The sequence below is a fragment of the Macaca thibetana genome, chromosome 14 (genome assembly GCF_024542745.1).
Source record: "Macaca thibetana thibetana isolate TM-01 chromosome 14, ASM2454274v1, whole genome shotgun sequence".
NCBI lineage: Eukaryota > Metazoa > Chordata > Mammalia > Primates > Cercopithecidae > Macaca > Macaca thibetana.
In genome coordinates, this window is record NC_065591.1 from 63,711,488 (window position 1) to 63,727,660 (window position 16,173).

General features: G+C 48.0%; 2 protein-coding genes across 5 annotated transcripts in view; one reads left to right on the forward strand and one right to left on the reverse strand.

Annotated features, from left to right (window-relative positions):
• LOC126935216 (folate receptor alpha) overlaps positions 1-12,045 on the forward strand; it is a 181,199-nt gene extending 169,154 nt beyond the window's left edge. The window contains exons 2-6 of one of the 2 annotated variants that reach the window (XM_050756417.1): positions 5,671-5,746; positions 8,143-8,318; positions 11,017-11,205; positions 11,358-11,493; positions 11,643-12,045. In XM_050756417.1, the coding sequence (XP_050612374.1) occupies positions 8,151-8,318; positions 11,017-11,205; positions 11,358-11,493; positions 11,643-11,923 (774 nt within the window). In that variant the 5' untranslated portion in view covers positions 5,671-5,746; positions 8,143-8,150 and the 3' untranslated portion in view covers positions 11,924-12,045. Of the gene's footprint in view, positions 1-5,670; positions 5,747-6,198; positions 6,625-8,142; positions 8,319-11,016; positions 11,206-11,357; positions 11,494-11,642 lie in introns of those variants that run through there. The other variant, XM_050756418.1, reaches the window with a different exon arrangement.
• The window catches only part of LAMTOR1 (late endosomal/lysosomal adaptor, MAPK and MTOR activator 1), a 282,658-nt gene that overhangs the window by 121,889 nt on the left and 144,596 nt on the right, over positions 1-16,173 (reverse strand). The window lies entirely within an intron of this gene.

Here is a 16,173-nt window from a genome sequence, read left to right on the forward strand (position 1 = left end):
TAGGTTCTAAGGGGACAGACAGTCCAGCTGCCATCAGGAACTAACATGTTTCTGAATTATGAGAAAAAGTCTTGTGGATATTTGGGATCCTAGAAAAGCTAACCTGGAACAACGTAAAGCTTTATATGCCAAAATGGAGATCTCTTGACAGAACGTTTGACATGCCTAAATTAGTTTATTAGCATGCACAATGAGAACAGAGAGTTCTAGACCTCTGAGAAGCAATGGAGGCCCTTTTGTGTGTGTGTGTCAGGGTCTCACTCTGTCATGGGGACTGGAGTGGAGTGCACAATCACGGCTCACTGCAGCCTTGACCTCCTGGGCTCAAGCCATCCTCCCACCTTTGCCTCCCAAGTAGCTGGGACTACAGGCATGCACCGCCACACTCCGTTAATTTGTTTTCAATTTTTAATTTTTTTGTAGAAACAGGGTTTTACCATGTTGCTCAGGCTGGTCTCAAATTCCTGGACTCAAGGAATCCTCTCATGGGAATCCATTTTTAAGTGGTATTATGAGAGCTCTAAACACAGTCAGGAATCTCAGATAACCTCCTTAAATGAGACAAATTCAAAACCTGACCGGCATATTCAAACCTATCTGCCACTATTGAACAGGTAGCTGGAGACACTGCACAAAGCCTTACAGCCCAACAAAGTCTCTCAATTCCCTGATTCAAGTAGTAATAGATAATTTAATTGCTTTAGATTTTCTCTTAGCCAAACAAAGGAAGAGTCTGTGTGGTGGTCTCTAAGATCTGTGGCACTTACATCAACATTTCAGGTGAAGTAGAAACTATATAGGGCTGGGCCCAGTGGCTCATGCCTGTAGTCCCAGCACTTTTGGAGGCTGGGGCCGGAGGATCGCTTGAGCTCAGGAGTTTGAGACCAGCCTGAGCAACATGGGGAAACTCCGTCTCTGTAAAAAGTACAAAAATTAACAGGACATGGTAGCACATGCCTGTAGTCTCAGCTACTTGGGAGGCTGAGGCAGGAGGATTGCTTGAGCCTGGGAGGCAGAGGTTGCAGTGATCAGAGATCATGCCATTTCACTTCAGCCTGGGAAACAGAGCAAGACTCTGTCTCAAAAAAGAAAAAGAGAAAGAAAAAAGAAAGCTGGGCCTGGTGGCACACCCTGTAATCCCAGCTGTTCAGGAGGCTGAGGCACGATAATTGCTTGAGCCTAGGAGGGGGAGGTTGCAGAGAGTTGAGATCACGCCACTGTATTCCATGCTGGGTGCCAGAGTAAGACTGTCTCGAAATAAAGAAAAGAAATTCATACAGAAAGAATTTTCAGCCGGGCATGGTGGCTCAAGCCTGTAACCCCAGCACTTTGGGAGGCCAAGGGGGGCAGACCACCAGTCAGGAGTTCAAGACAAGCCTGGCCAACATGGTGAAACTTTGTCTCCACTAAAAATACAAAAATTAGCCAGGTGTGGTGGCGCATGCCTGTAATCCCAGCTACTCAGGAGGCTGAGGCAGGAGTATCGCTTGAACCCGGAGGCGGAGGTTGCAGTGAGCTGAGATTGTGCCACTGCACTCCAGCCTGGGTGATAGAGCGAGACTCCACCTCAAAAAGAAAAAAGAAATAAAGAAAGAAAAAATTTCCACACGAGCTAAATGGTTACAAGAGGTATGAACTACTGATCCTATCAACTACCTATTTAGTTGGCTTTCTACCAAACTGGGAAGTTCCTTTCAAGATGCCATTCAAGTCCTTGTTATAGTCATAGTCTCCATCAACCTTTTCTTCTTTACATTTAAATTACCTATAATATGTATAACCAACTGCTGTAAGTCTGCTGCTAAAACCAGAATTATGCTGGCTCAGTGCATAGAACTTATAGACAAGTTAAATTGGTAGCCCTACCTTTTGGCCCTTATGTTGCTTGATAGACCTTAGGGGTTGATGAGTGCCTGCCCACCTCTATTCCTGTCTGGTCAAGATGTTCAATTGACTATAAGTCTCTTGGCCACAAGGGTTCCACCAAGGGACTGGGTGGACCTGGAGCAGGTAGCCCCACCATCCTGGCAACGACATGGTACAAATTTGGCTATTGATGCTGCCTGTGGCAGATCTCAGCTAAAAGCAGGAAATGTGGAATAAAAAGAAAATCCGCCAGGTGTGGTGGCTCACACCTGTAGTCCCAACACTTTGGGAGGCCAAGGCAGGTGGATCACCTGAGGTCAGGAGTTCAAGACCAGGTTTGTTAACATGGTGAAACCCTGTCTTTTCTAAATTTACAAAAATTAGCCAGGCGTGGTGTGGGCACCTGTAATCCCAGCTATTCAGGAGGCTGAGCCAGGAGAATTGCTTGAACCCAGGAGGCAGAGGTTGAAGTGAGCCGAGATTGCGCCACTGCACTCCAGCCTGGGTAAGACAGCGAGATTCCATCTCAAAAAAAAAAGAAAGAAAGAAAAGAAAAGAAAATCCAAAGCCCCCTCAACTGACTGAACAAACCCCTCTTGGCCAAGGATACCCCGCAAAAACTTCAAAATCTAAGTTTCTTGGTTATGATAAGACAGGAGGCTGGTCACACCCCAGTACACACTCTTCCTTACTGTTACTAGCCTTTTTTCCCAAGAGTGAAGCAGAAACCAGTCCTGGAAAACAGATGGAAGAATCTTGCTGATTTCAACTTCAACCACCTGATGTTGTGGGCAGATGTCCCTCTTTTTTTCGTGGTTTTTTTTTTTTTTTTTTTTTTTTTTTTGAGACATGGTCTCTTTTTTTGAGACAGGCTCTGTCACCCAGGCTAGAGTGCAATGGCATGATCTCGGCTCACTACAGCCTCTGCCTCCTGGGTTCAAGTGATCTTCCCGCCTCAGTCTCCCAAGTTGCTGGGACTACAGGCACACATACCACCATGCCTAGCTAACTTCTGTATTTTTTTTTGTAGAGATGGAGTTTTGCTGTGTTGCCCAGCCTGGTCGCAAACTCCTGGGCTCAAAGGATCCACCTGCCTTGGCCTCCCAAAGTGCTGGGATTACAGGCATGAGCCACTGAGCTTGGCTTCTTTTTGTGATTTTGATATGACAGCAGACCAGCTCACAAGGCATTCTTTCCTGATCAATTCCTGTTAACCATGGGCTGGCTCTGGCCAATTTACAGAGGCTGCACACAAAGTGCCTTTGTGTCCTATGTTTCGCCTTTTGATGTGTACAGCCTAAGTTTGCATTTTAATGTTAAGTCTTGGCGGGGCATGATGGCTCACACCTATAATCCTGGCACTTTGGGAGGCCAAGGTGGGAGGATTGCTCGAGCCTAGGAGTTCAAGACCAGCCTGGGCAATATAGTGAGACCCTGTCTCTCTTTTTCTTTTTTTTTTTTTTTTTTTGGGTGGGGGGAATGGAGTCTTGCTCTATTGCCCAGGCTGGAGTGCAGTGGTGTGATCTTGGCTCACTGCAACCTCTGCCTCCCAGGTTCAAGCAATTCTCCTGCCTTAGTTCCCAGTAGTAGCTGGGATTACAGGTGTACACCACCATACCCAGCTAATTTTTTTATTTTTAGTAGAGATGGGGTTTCACCATGTTGGCCAGGCTGGTTTCGAACTCCTGACCTCAGGTGATCCGCCCATCTCAGCCTTCCAAAGTGCTGGGATTACAGGCATAAGCCACTGCACCTGGCCTTCTGTCTCTATTTTTAAATAAAAATATAAATAGATCGGGTGCCGTGGTTCACACCTATAATCCCAGCACTTTGGGAGGCCAAGGTGGGCAGATAACTTGAGGCCAGGATTTTGAGACAAGCCTGGCCAACACAGTGAAACCTCGTCTCTACTAAGAAATAATATAAAAAAATAGCTAGGTGTAGTAGGGCACACCTATAATCCCAGCCACTCTGGAGGCTGTGGCAGGAGAATCACTTGAACCCATGAGGTGGAGGTTGCGGTGAGCCAAGATCATGACACTGCACTCCAGCCTAGGTGATAGAGCGAGACTCTGTCCAAAAAAAAAAAAAAAACAGCTGGGCCCCGTGGCTCACGCTTGTCATCCCAGCACTTTGGGAGGCTGAGGCAGGCAGATCACTTGAGGTCAGGAGTTTGAGACCAGTCTAGCCAACATGGTGAAACCCCGTCTCTACTAAAAATACAAAAATTAGCCGTGCGTGGTGTCAGGCGCCTGTAATTCCAGCTACTTGGGAGGCTGAGGCAGGAGAATCTCTTGAACCTGGCAGGTGGAGGTTGCAGCGAGCTGAGATTGTGCCATTGCACTCCAGCTTGGGCAACAGAGCAAGTCTTTGTCTCAAAAATAAATAAATAAATGAAAATAAAAATGAAAAAATAAAAAATTAATGTTAAGTCTCAACCCCAAAGTGAACACAGGATGTATGTAACATGTATGTTTGCTTAGTACACACGCATGTGACTCCCTTTCATGGACATTCATAGCTTCTCCTGTAACCCATTAATATGTATGCTAGCCAACCTATTTTACATAAAACTTCTGTCCCACCCTTCCTCCCTCAAATTGCCTGCTTTTGGTCTCAGCCAAAGGTTCCACTTACCAGCCTGCATATTGCAACCCAACATAAGAAATAATATTGTTTCCAAATATATAGATCTGGTGATTTTAAGTTGACACTTCCCAGATTGTCACAAGATTCAGGTATGGCTCACACCCTATGGTTGCAGGGCACAAGCTAGGATCTCCTGGGAACTGATCTCTTTGAAGGCCCTAGAAGGCCTCCCTTCTTGGTTGATTTTCCTCCAGAGATCCAACTGCCTTCTCAGGCTCCCCTGCCTGCCTCCTCCTCGGTCCTGACCTGTGGCATTGCCCAGGTTACTGGGCCCCCATCTTCCCTGCACTTACTGCCACTCATAGGCTGATGGTTCCCACACCTGCATCCAACCTGGACTCCTCCCCTGAGCTTCCCCTCTGCAACCACTTCCCCCTGGGCCAAGGGCACACAGGCACCTTGACAAAACAGTGTTCTGTGTTTCTTCCTGCCCAAACCTGCCCCTCCCTCTCCTTTTTCCCATCTGTGGTACCACCATGGGCTCAGAGAATAAAAAAATGAAGGCTTTTTGTCATTGACTGGGGTGGGGATGGAGGGAAGAGTTATCCCAGAATCATAGGTGCTGTAGAAAGGATACCTGAGTTGCTGGGAGAGGGGGTCTGTGAGTTGGCGATGGAAGGAGAGCTTGGCCCTTCAAACAGCTGAAGATCTGATCAAAAGATTCAGAACATCTGTGATTTTGTGACTGGCAATGAGTGACACTTGGGCTCATGGGGTTGGGGAAGTTGGGAGATTTGGTGGCTCTACAATTTATGGCCTTTTGAGATCCTTGCTCTCTATAGCTGTCTGGGAGGTTGGAAACCCGGGCTCTAGTCCTTGCCCTGATCCTCCGGATCTCATTTTCCTCATCTATGTAACAGGACAGAGGGGTTGGAAACTGATGAGATTAGCTCAAAGGATCCTGGCAGCTCAGGTTGCAAGATTTTTTTCAGACCTGAGCATTTGGGAAAAAATGGGGTAGGTGGAGCTTAGGGACTAGCCTTAGGCCTGTACTGTTAATTCACCCCCTCCCACTTCCCCATGGAGGCTTGGTTGGTGCTCACAAGCAATAATTAACTGCTGAGTGGCCTTCGCCCAATCCCAGGCTCCACTCCTGGGCTCCATTCCCACTCCCTGCCCCACTGCCCGTCTCCTAGGCCACTAAACCACAGCTGTCCCCTGGAATAAGGCAAGGGGGAGTGCAGAGCAGAGCAGAAGCCTGAGCCAGACCAAGAGCCACCTCCTCTCCCAGGTATGACACTCCCCATCCCCCTTCAGAGGCCACACACCCTATGGTACTCCCAGCATGTGTTAAGGATTTGCTGAACGGGAAGGGCCCTCTGTTTGCCTGAAGCCCAGAGAATCTTGAAGTGGAGACTGAGGCCCAGACCAGAGTGTGGCCTGCTCAAGCTTAAATGACAAGTTAGTGTTCATCTCCCTGAACTAGTACCTGGGCTCTAGCCCTTCAGTCCAGCACTGAGTTCTCAGCTCTTCTAGTCTGGGGCCCCAAGGTTGGGGGTGGGGGTCATGATTGTTGGTGGGGAGGGGTCGCAGCTGGACCAAGACCTGAAGGTGAAACTAGGAAGGTGGGAAGGGGGCTTGCGGAGTGATGCTGGTCAAAAGGACAGGAAGAGAGCCTGGCTTCAGAAGCAGCCACGGCAAGAGAGACTACTGACTGAACAGGTGGGCTCCACTGAGGGCTGGGGAAAGGATTTTCTCAGCCCCCATCCCCAGCACTGCATATTGGCTGCACCCATGAGAGCCTCAGCACTGTGAAGGTGCAGGGAGCAAAGGCCAAAAGAGCTCTGGCTTGAACTTGGGTGGTCCCTGCTGTGTGACTTGGGGCATGGCCCTTATCTGTGCTCAAATGCTTCTGCAAAGATTAAACTGGCTATCCTTTGTTGATTTCCCCTTCTTACATTTAATCCTTGCAGGAGAAAGCTAAGCCTCAAGATAGTTTGCTTCTCTTTCCCCCAAGGCCAAGGAGAAGGTGGAGCGAGGGCTGGGGTCAGGACAGGCTGAACGGGAACCCTGTGCTCTAAACAGTTAGGGTTTGTTTCCCAGGAGCTAAACCCAAAGGATCACCTGGTACTCCCTGAGAGTACAGATTTCTCTGGCGTGTCCCTCAAGGTTAGTGAGTGGGTCCACAGAGGCATGACTGGATCCTGGAATGAATGAATCAACCATGAGAGAATGAATGAACACTGGAATCAATAGAGTAGCAGAATAATGGATTGTGGAGCAGGAAGGAGAGCTGCTAGGTGGGAATTCAATTCCAGGCCTATCTGAACCCTGCTGTGCAGTCAGCCTGGAGACAGCCCAGCTCAGGCCCTGCCTAGACCCCTGTCAAGGAGGCCTGTCAAGAGGAGAGGAGGGGCAGCACGGGGGCAAGGCAAGCTTGTGAGTGGGAAAGCATGTCCACTTTAGCGACTGGTATGTGGAAGATGAGTTAGAGGAGACAGATGGAGAGAAGTCATAGGAAATAAATTCCGAGCATTTTAGGGGGACCCAGACACCTGGTGACCAGTGGAGTGAAGGAAACAGTCACCTCCCAAAATTCAGTGTCTGAGGTCAAAGGATTGAAGTTCCGTGATGACCAAGGAGAGGCCAGCTCTGTGGTAGGGGGCACAGGAGCTCTCCAAGGCCCCAGGGCTGTCTAGCTGGCTGCCCCCTGCCAGCCCCTGTGCCCTGTGACCCCCGTCCTGCCCCGCCCCGCCCCAAGATCCCATGGTTTCCAGGAGGGGCCTACAAAACTAGCTTGAGTGATGAGGCTAGAAAGGGCTGGGACCAAGGTTTAAAAAGCAACCATGAAAAACCACACTGCAGCCCCCCAGCTAAAACATTTTTATAAACTTTTTGTTTTGTTTTGTTTTTTGAGATAGAGTCTCACTCTGTCACCCAAGCTGGAGTGCAATGGCACAATCTTGGCTCACGTAACCTCCGCTTCTTGGATTCAAGTGATTCTCCTCCCTCAGCCTCCTGAGTAGCTGGGACTACAGGCACATGACACCGCACCCAGCTCATTTTGTATTTTTAGTAGAGATGGGGTTTCACTATGTTGGCCAGGCTGGTCTCAAACTCCTGACCTCAGGTGATCCACCCACCTCAGCCTTCCAAAGTGCTGGGATTACAGGCGTGAGCCACCACGCCCAGCCCATTTTTGTAAACTTTTACAACGTGTCAAAATCTGACCTGAAAATTAATGTGAGCTTATGTATAGTTTTAATTTATCCCACCAGTGTAACTGTTTCACCCCAGAACATACACTTGATTATTGGGTATATGAAAATTATATTATATTTGAATCACCTTTGATGAAATCCTAAAAAATTTTAACTCTGAAACATTTGAATGAGGCATTGTGGACCTATGACAAACTCCTGGCTATTTCTGCATTTTGACCAAATCCATCCTTGAATTATATCACTTGAACCTCGTGATCACCTGGAGAAGGCAATGAGGCTCAAGCCAGGGAGGGGTGGTATCTAATCCCACCTCTCACTGGGTCTGGGAAAACTGAGGGAGATGGGGGCAGGGCTCTATCTGCCCCAGGCTTCAGTCCAGGCCCCACCCTCCTGGAGCCCTGCGAACAACTTAAGGCCCCACCTCCGCATTCCTTGGTGCCACTGACCACAGCTCTTCCTTCAGGAACAGACATGGCTCAGCGGATGACAACACAGCTGCTGCTCCTTCTAGTGTGGGTGGCTGTAGTAGGGGAGGCTCAGACAAGGACTGCACGGGCCAGGACTGAGCTTCTCAATGTCTGCATGAACGCCAAGCACCACAAGGAAAAGCCAGGCCCGGAGGACAAGTTGCATGAGCAGGTGGGCCAGGGGGTGATCTGGGGTGGTGAGGGACTGGCTCAGGAAGAGGAAACCAGGACATGGAAATGTCAAACTCCATTCACTGGTGAAGTGAAGGCAGACAGACCCACAGGAGGAGCCCTTCAGTTTGCATTAATATGGGTGACTATTTCACAGACACTGTGTGCCAAATGTCGGTACAATGCCAACAGTTCACCTTCTTGATTGTTGAGTTTCCTCATGACATAGATAAGGAAGCAGGCCCAGAGGAGAGCCTGGGAACTGAAGTTGGAGTGACTCATCCTGGGGTTGCTTGATTTAGGGATTTAGACTTTGAATGACTCCTCCAAAGATCCGAGGGAAGAAACTGCATACTGTGCATAGTGGCCTCTTTTCTGCCAGCCCTAAACAGCTCAAGAAGGGAGAGTCTCTCACATTATGAGGCTGGGTGCGAAGCATTCTTTTTTTTTTTTTTTTTTTTTTTTTTTTCCTGAGACGAGGTCTCCATATGTTGCCCAGGCTGGTCTCAAACTCCTGGACTCAAGTGATCCTCCCACCTCGGCCTCCCAAAGTATGGGATTACAGAAATGAGCCATACCCCTCCTGAAGTATCTTGGTTCATGCATCTAGCAAAACTTTGGGCTGTGTCTCTCAACCACATTGGACCTGAGTTCTCCCTATAACATTTATTTTGCTACCACCCGTTTAATATCCTGAACATGATGATATAACTAAAGAAAAAGCAGAGGAAAAGTAATATGTAGTCTGGTGTTATGGCTCACGCCTGTAATCCCAACACTGTGGGAGGCCGAGGTGGGCAGATCACTTGAGATCAGGAGTTCTAGACTAGCCTGGGCAAGATGGCAAAACCCCATCTCTACTAAAAAAACACAAAAAATTAGTCAGGTGTGGTGGCACATGTAGTCCCAGCTACTCAGGAGGCTGAGGTGAGAGGGTCAACTGAGCCCAGGAGGCAGAGATTGCAGATCGTGCCACTGCACTCCAGCCTGGGCAACAGAGTGAGACCCTGTCAAAAGAAAGAAAGAATGGAAAAAAAAGAAAAAGAAAAAGAAAGGAAAGGAAGGAAAGGAAAGAAAGAAAGAAAGAAAGAAAGAAAGAAAGAAAGAAAGAAAGAAAGAAAGAAAGAAAAAGAAAGAAAGAAAGAAAGAAGAAAGAAAGACGAAAGGGAGGGAGGAAAGAGAGAGAAACTTGTAGTATGCATTTCTTTTTTTTTTTGTTTTTTCTTGAGATGGAGTTTTGCCCTTGTTGCCTAGGGTGGAGTGCAGTGATGCAATCTCAGCTCACTGCAACCTCCACCTCCCAGGTTCAAGTGATTCTCCTGCCTCAGTCTCCTGAGTAGGCACACACCACCACATCCAGCTAATTTTCTGTTTGTTTGTATTTTTAGTAGAGATGGGGGTTTTACTATGTTGGCCAGGCTGGTCTCGAACTCCTCACCTCATGATCCGCCCTTCTTGGACTCCCAAAGTGCTGGGATTATAGGTGCGAGCCACCGCACCCGGCCTTAAGTGCACATTTGATTTATTTATTTATTTATTTATTGACATGGAGTCTTGCTCTGTCGCCCAGGCTGGAGTGCAGTGGCACAATCTCAGTTCATTGCAACATCCGCCTCCCGGGTTCAAGCAATTCTCCTGCCTCAGCCTCCAGAGTACCTGGGACTACAGGTGCCTGCCACCACGCCCAGCTAATTTTTGTATTTTTAGTAGAAATGGGGTTTTGCCATGTTGGCTAGGCTGTGGTCTCCATTCTTGACCTCAAGTGATCTGCCCACCTCCACCTCCCAAAGTGTTGGGATTACGGGCGTGAGCCACTGTACCCGGCCCACATTTTAATATTTAGCTCATCAGCCTTAAGTAACGAGATTCAGAAAGCTTGAGGATAGCCACACAGGAGCATAGATTCCACTCATCCTGAATTTCACAGCCATCACAAGTTAGTTTTTAAGGAAAAATAGTAGTTCCTAAGTTGTTTCTCAATAATTTATAATAAAAATGACATCCGCAATTGATTGGCTATACATTGTTTTTTGTATCACAAATTCCGGGAACAGATAATGGGTGAGGCAGCTAGTCAGGGACAAAACACCTCCTGAGTAGCTGGGATTACAGGTGTCCGCCACCACACTTGGCGAATTTTTGTATTTTTAGTAGAGACGGGGTTTCACCATGTTGGCCAGGCTGGTTTCAAACTCCTAATCTCAGGTGATCCACCTGCCTTGGCCTCCCAAAATGCTGGGATTACACGAGTGAGCCACTGCACCAAGCCTGAGGTTACAATTTAAATTGTTTTTTTACCTTCAAATCTTTGTCACCTCAGTGAGGCTTAATCTGACCACACTATTACACTGCAAGTCCCCATCCTTCTCCCTTGCTTAATTGTTGTCCAAAGCAATAATCAGGTGATGTGTTCATTGTTGTAACTCTAGTTTCTACACAAGTACCTGGGTGAGAGTAAGTAGGATCTCAATAAAGGTTGAATTAACAAATTTTGTAATGACTGCAACTCCAACAGGAGCTCCCTTCTGGGCTCCCACAGTCTCTGACGGCCCTCTCCCCTAAAGAGGCCCCAACAGCAAGTATTTTCCTGGGTGACTTCCAGTGGGCTGGGGAATGAAGGACTAAGAGGGGAGACACTGCATGTGGAATATTCTGGCTGTTCTGGCTGTGGACCGAGTCCTGTGTCATCCCCCATCCAGTGTCGTCCCTGGAAGAAGAATGCCTGCTGTTCTACCAACACCAGCCAGGAAGCCCATAAGGATGTTTCCTACCTATATAGATTCAACTGGAACCACTGTGGAGAGATGGCACCTGCCTGCAAACGGCATTTCATCCAGGACACCTGCCTCTACGAGTGCTCCCCCAACTTGGGGCCCTGGATCCAGCAGGTATGCATGGCTTCCTGTAGGTACAAGACCTAGCGGAAGAGCTGAACTTTCCAGGCATCTCTGCAGGCTGCGATCCCAGCTCCAGTTCTATTCAGGGCTGGGTTGCTGGGATTCTTGAACCTGAGCCCTTCTTTTGTAACAAAATCTCCCAGGTGGATCAGAGCTGGCGCAAAGAGCGGGTGCTGAACGTGCCCCTGTGCAAAGAGGACTGTGAGCAATGGTGGGAAGACTGTCGCACCTCCTACACCTGCAAGAGCAACTGGCACAAAGGCTGGAACTGGACCTCAGGTGAGGGCTGGGGTGGGCAGGAACGGAGGGATTTGGAAATGGAGGTATGTGGGTGTGGAACAGGGATGTGACAATTTGGGGTTGTAGGGCTGGCAGACCCCAAGATAGTTCTGGGCCCTGTGGATAAAGGTCTTCCTTCTTCTCTACAGGGTTTAACAAGTGCCCAGTGGGAGCTGCCTGCCAACCTTTCCATTTCTACTTCCCCACACCCACTGTTCTGTGCAATGAAATCTGGACTTACTCCTACAAGGTCAGCAACTACAGCCGAGGGAGTGGCCGCTGCATCCAGATGTGGTTCGACCCAGCCCAGGGCAACCCCAATGAGGAGGTGGCGAGGTTCTATGCTGCAGCCATGAGTGGGGCTGGGCCCTGGGCGGCCTGGCCTCTCCTACTTAGCCTGGCCCTAACGCTGCTCTGGCTGCTAAGCTGACCTCCTTTTACCTTCTGATACCTGGAAATCTCTGCCCTCTTTAGCCCCATAGCTCCCAGCTATTTGGTTCCTGCTCCTTGGTTGAGCCTCTGACAGCCACTTCGAATAAACCGGACACCGCACATGTGTCTTGAGAATTATTTGGGTATGAATGGGAACGTGACTGTTTTGTTTTCCAATTCCCGTTGATTGAAACCAGTGAGACTGGGCCAATTCCTAGCTCTGACAGTTGCTATGAACTAACCTGATACTTAACTATTCTTCTAACTTAGGAGACATTCGTAGCTCTCAATTTCATTTTTCACTATAGCTCCAATCTAGAGCCAAGCCCAGGAATTTTTTGTTTGTTTTGAGACAGGGTCTCACTGTCACCAGGCTGGAGTGCAGTGGCATGATCTTGATTCACTGCAACATCTGCCTCCTGGGCTTAAGCAATCCTGCCACCTCAGCCTCTCAACTTGAGACCACAAGCATGTGCCACCACACCTGGGTGTTTTTTTGTTTTTTGTTTTTTTTTTGAGATGGAGTTTCGCTCTTGTTGCCCAGGCTGGAGTGCAATGGCATGATCTCAGCCCATGGCAACCTCTGCCTCCCAAGTTCAAGTGATTCTCCTGCCTCAGCCTCCCAAGTAGCTGGGATTATAGGCATGCGCCAGCATGCCCGGCTAATTTTGTACTGTTACTAGAGACAGGTTTTCTCCATGTTGGTCAGGCTAGTCTTGAACTCCCGACCTTAGGTGATCTGCCTGCCTCGGCCTCCCAAAGTGCTGGGATTATAGGCGTGAGCCACTGCGCCTGGCCCCACCTGGCTAATTTTTACATTTTTTTTGTAAAGAGGAGATCTTGTTATGTTGTCCAGGCTGGTCTCAAACTCCTGGCCTGAAGCAAACCTTTCATCTCAGACTTCAAAAGTACTGGGATTACAAACATGAGCCACCATGCCCAGCACGATCTCAGCTCACTGCAACCTCTGCCTCCCACATTCAAGCAATTCTACCTCAGCCTCCCGAGTACCTGGGACTATAGGTGTGGGCCACCATGCCTGGCTAACTTTTCTATTTTTATTAGAGATGGGGTTTCGCCATGTTGGCCAGGCTGGTCTGGAACTCCTAACCTCAGGTGAACCACCCACTTTGGCCTCCCAAAGTGCTGGGATTACAAGTGTGAGACACCATGCCCAGCCGAGCTCAGGATTTTATCATTTAAACTGAACGTAAGTCTCCCAGGGTTGATTCCTGTGCTGTGCTCAGCTCTCCAAAAGAAGAGATGGGAAGGCTGTAGCCAGCATGTTTTGGATGGGTTGCTGGGAAGAAGGTAAGGGTGGCAGCAAGAGCCATACAGCACTAACAGCTAATACCCACAAAGCATTATCTGCTAGGCACTATCCTACCTAAATTGTTTATATCGATGATATGTAGATACTACTGTCTGCATTTTCCATATGTAGAAACAGACACATAAATTAAAGAACATTGCCTGACCAGGCGCGGTGGCTCACACCTATAATCCCAGCTCTTTGGGAGGCCGAGTCGGGCGGATCACCTGAGGTCAGGAGTTCGAGGTTAGCCTAGCCAACATGGCAAAACCCTGTCTCTACTAAAAATACAAAATGTAGGCCGGGCGTGGTGGCTCACACCTGTAATCCCAGCACTTTGGGAGTTTGAGGCAGGTGGATCATGAGGTCAAGAGATCGAGACCATCCTGGCTAACATGGCAAAATCTGTCTCTACTAAAAATACAAAAAAATTAGCCAGATGTGGTGGTGGGCGCCTGTAGTCCCAGCTACTTGGGAGGCTGAGGCAGGAGAATGGCGTGAACCCAGGAGGCGGAGCTTGCAGTGAGTCAAGATCGCACCACTGAACTCCAGCCTGGGTAACAGAGCGAGACTCCATCTCAAAAAAAAAAAAAAAAAAAAAAAAATTACGAAACAGCCCGACGTGGTGGCATGCGCCTGTAATCCCAGCTACTCGGGAGACTGAGGTGGTAGAATCTCTTGAACCCGGGAGGCAGAAGTTGCAGTGAGCCGAGATCGCACCATTGCACTCCTGCCTGGGCAACAGAGCGAAACTCCATCTCAAAAAAAAAAAAAAAAAAAAAGAACATGCTCTTTCCCCTCATGGAGCGAATAAATATGTGTGTGTGTGTCTTGAAGGGATAATGGTTCCGTGGCTGACCAGAGGAGCTGAGCCTAACCTGCTCTGCCAGAGCTAGGACTGGAACCCAAACTTCGACTCCTAAGCAGGTTCCAAACTAATAATCTGAAGGGTTTTAAGGCAGTGTTCTCCATTAAATATAGTTTGTAACCTTTGTATTAAGCCAGGTTATGTTACAGTAACATTCCTAATATTTCTGTGGCTTCATACAACTCACCTTTTTGGGTTCTTTGTTTGTTTGTTTTCTTTTGTTTAAAGACAGAGAGTCTCTCTCTGTCATGCAAGCTGGAGTAGTGGCGTGATCATAGCTCACAGCAGCTTCAAACTGGGCTCAAGTGATCTTCCTGCCTCAGCCTCCTGAGTAGCTGGGACTACAGGTGTGAGCCACAACATCCAGCTAATATATACGCATATAAAATATGTATTGTATATATGATAATAAAGACAGGATCTCACTATCTTACCCAGGTTGGTCTTGAACTTGTGCTGAAGTGATCCTCTCAAAATGCTGGGATTACAGGTGTCAGCCACTGCGCCTGGCCACAAATCATGTTTGTTTCTTGCTCAAGCTACAATGTTTAATGTGGGTTATCAGAGGGATTCTGTTCATTTCTCTTTCCTGGACTACATTAGCAGCCAGGAAGTTCTGCTTCTCACTGGAGGCCCAGGCTGATTGGAGGCTCCATCTTCTATGAGACAGGAAGAGGGAACTTGGCGAATTCCATAAGGCTCTTCAGATTTCCACCTGTCACTTATATCATTGGCCAAATCAAGTCATGAGCATGCCTAAATTCAAGAAGACCAGGAAAACATGATCTTATCATGTACTTGGAAAGACAGGAGAATCACAAGGTTTGCAACAGACCTAATGATGACTACAAAGACCTCATTATTTTCTGGTCAGTTTCTATTTCTGACATGGTCATAGTTACAAATTTAATTTTTCAGCTAGATCCTAGTAAGAAGGAGGACCAACTCTTTAAACCTATGCAAATAACTACATCAACCCAGGCTGGGCATGGTGGCTTATGCCTATAACCCCAGCACTTTGGGAGGTTGAGGCAAGTGGATCACTTGAGGGCGGGAGTTCAAGACCAGCCTGGCCAACATGGTGAAACTCCATCTCTACTAAAAATACAAAAAAATAAGCTGGATATGAAGGCACATGCCTGTAAACTCCAGCTTGTTGGGAAGCTGAGGTATGAGAATTGCTTGAATCCAGGAGGTGGAGGTTGCAGTGAGCCAAGATCGTGCCACTGCACTCCAGCCTGGGCGATGGGCAATGGAGTAAGACTCCGTCTCAAAAACAAAACAACAACAACAACAACAAAAAAAAAAAACCAAAAACAACAACAACAAAGAAAACTACACACACACACAGAAAAAACCAGAAAAACTACATCAACCTGAAAAGTGGAGCAATCCACTGCTGACCGCCCAGGGTAGTCTTGTAAACAAGGTCAATTGATGCATCATGTTCTCTACAGGATCAGTGACACCATTTACAAATATGATTTGTTGGCCAGGCGCGGTGGCTCAAGCCTGTAATCCCAGCACTTTGGGAGGCCGAGATGGGCGGATCACGAGGTCAGGAGATCGAGACCATCCTAGCTACAGTGAAACCCCATCTCTACTAAAAAATACAAAAAACTAGACGGGCGAGGTGGCGGGCATCTGTAGTCCCAGCTACTCGGGAGGCTGAGGCAGGAGAATGACGTAAACCCGGGGGGCAGAGCTTGCAGTGAGCTGAGATCCGGTCACTGCACTCCAGCCTGGGCGACAGAGCGAGACTCCGTCTCAAAAAAAAAAACAACAAAAAAACAACAACAACAAAAAAACCCAAATATGATTTGTTTACAGATATATTTGGATTAGTGGAATTTAAGATAAGTACCATCTAAAACCAAATTTTTTTCTTTTTTTGAGACAGAGTCTCACTCTGTCACTAAGGCTGGAGTGCAGTGGCACAATCTCGTCTCACTGAAACCTCCGCTTCCCGGGTTCAAGCAATTTTCACGCCTCAGCCTCCCAAAAAGCTGGGATTTTAGGCATGTGCCACCACACCCAGCTAATTTTTATATTTTTATTAGAGACGGGG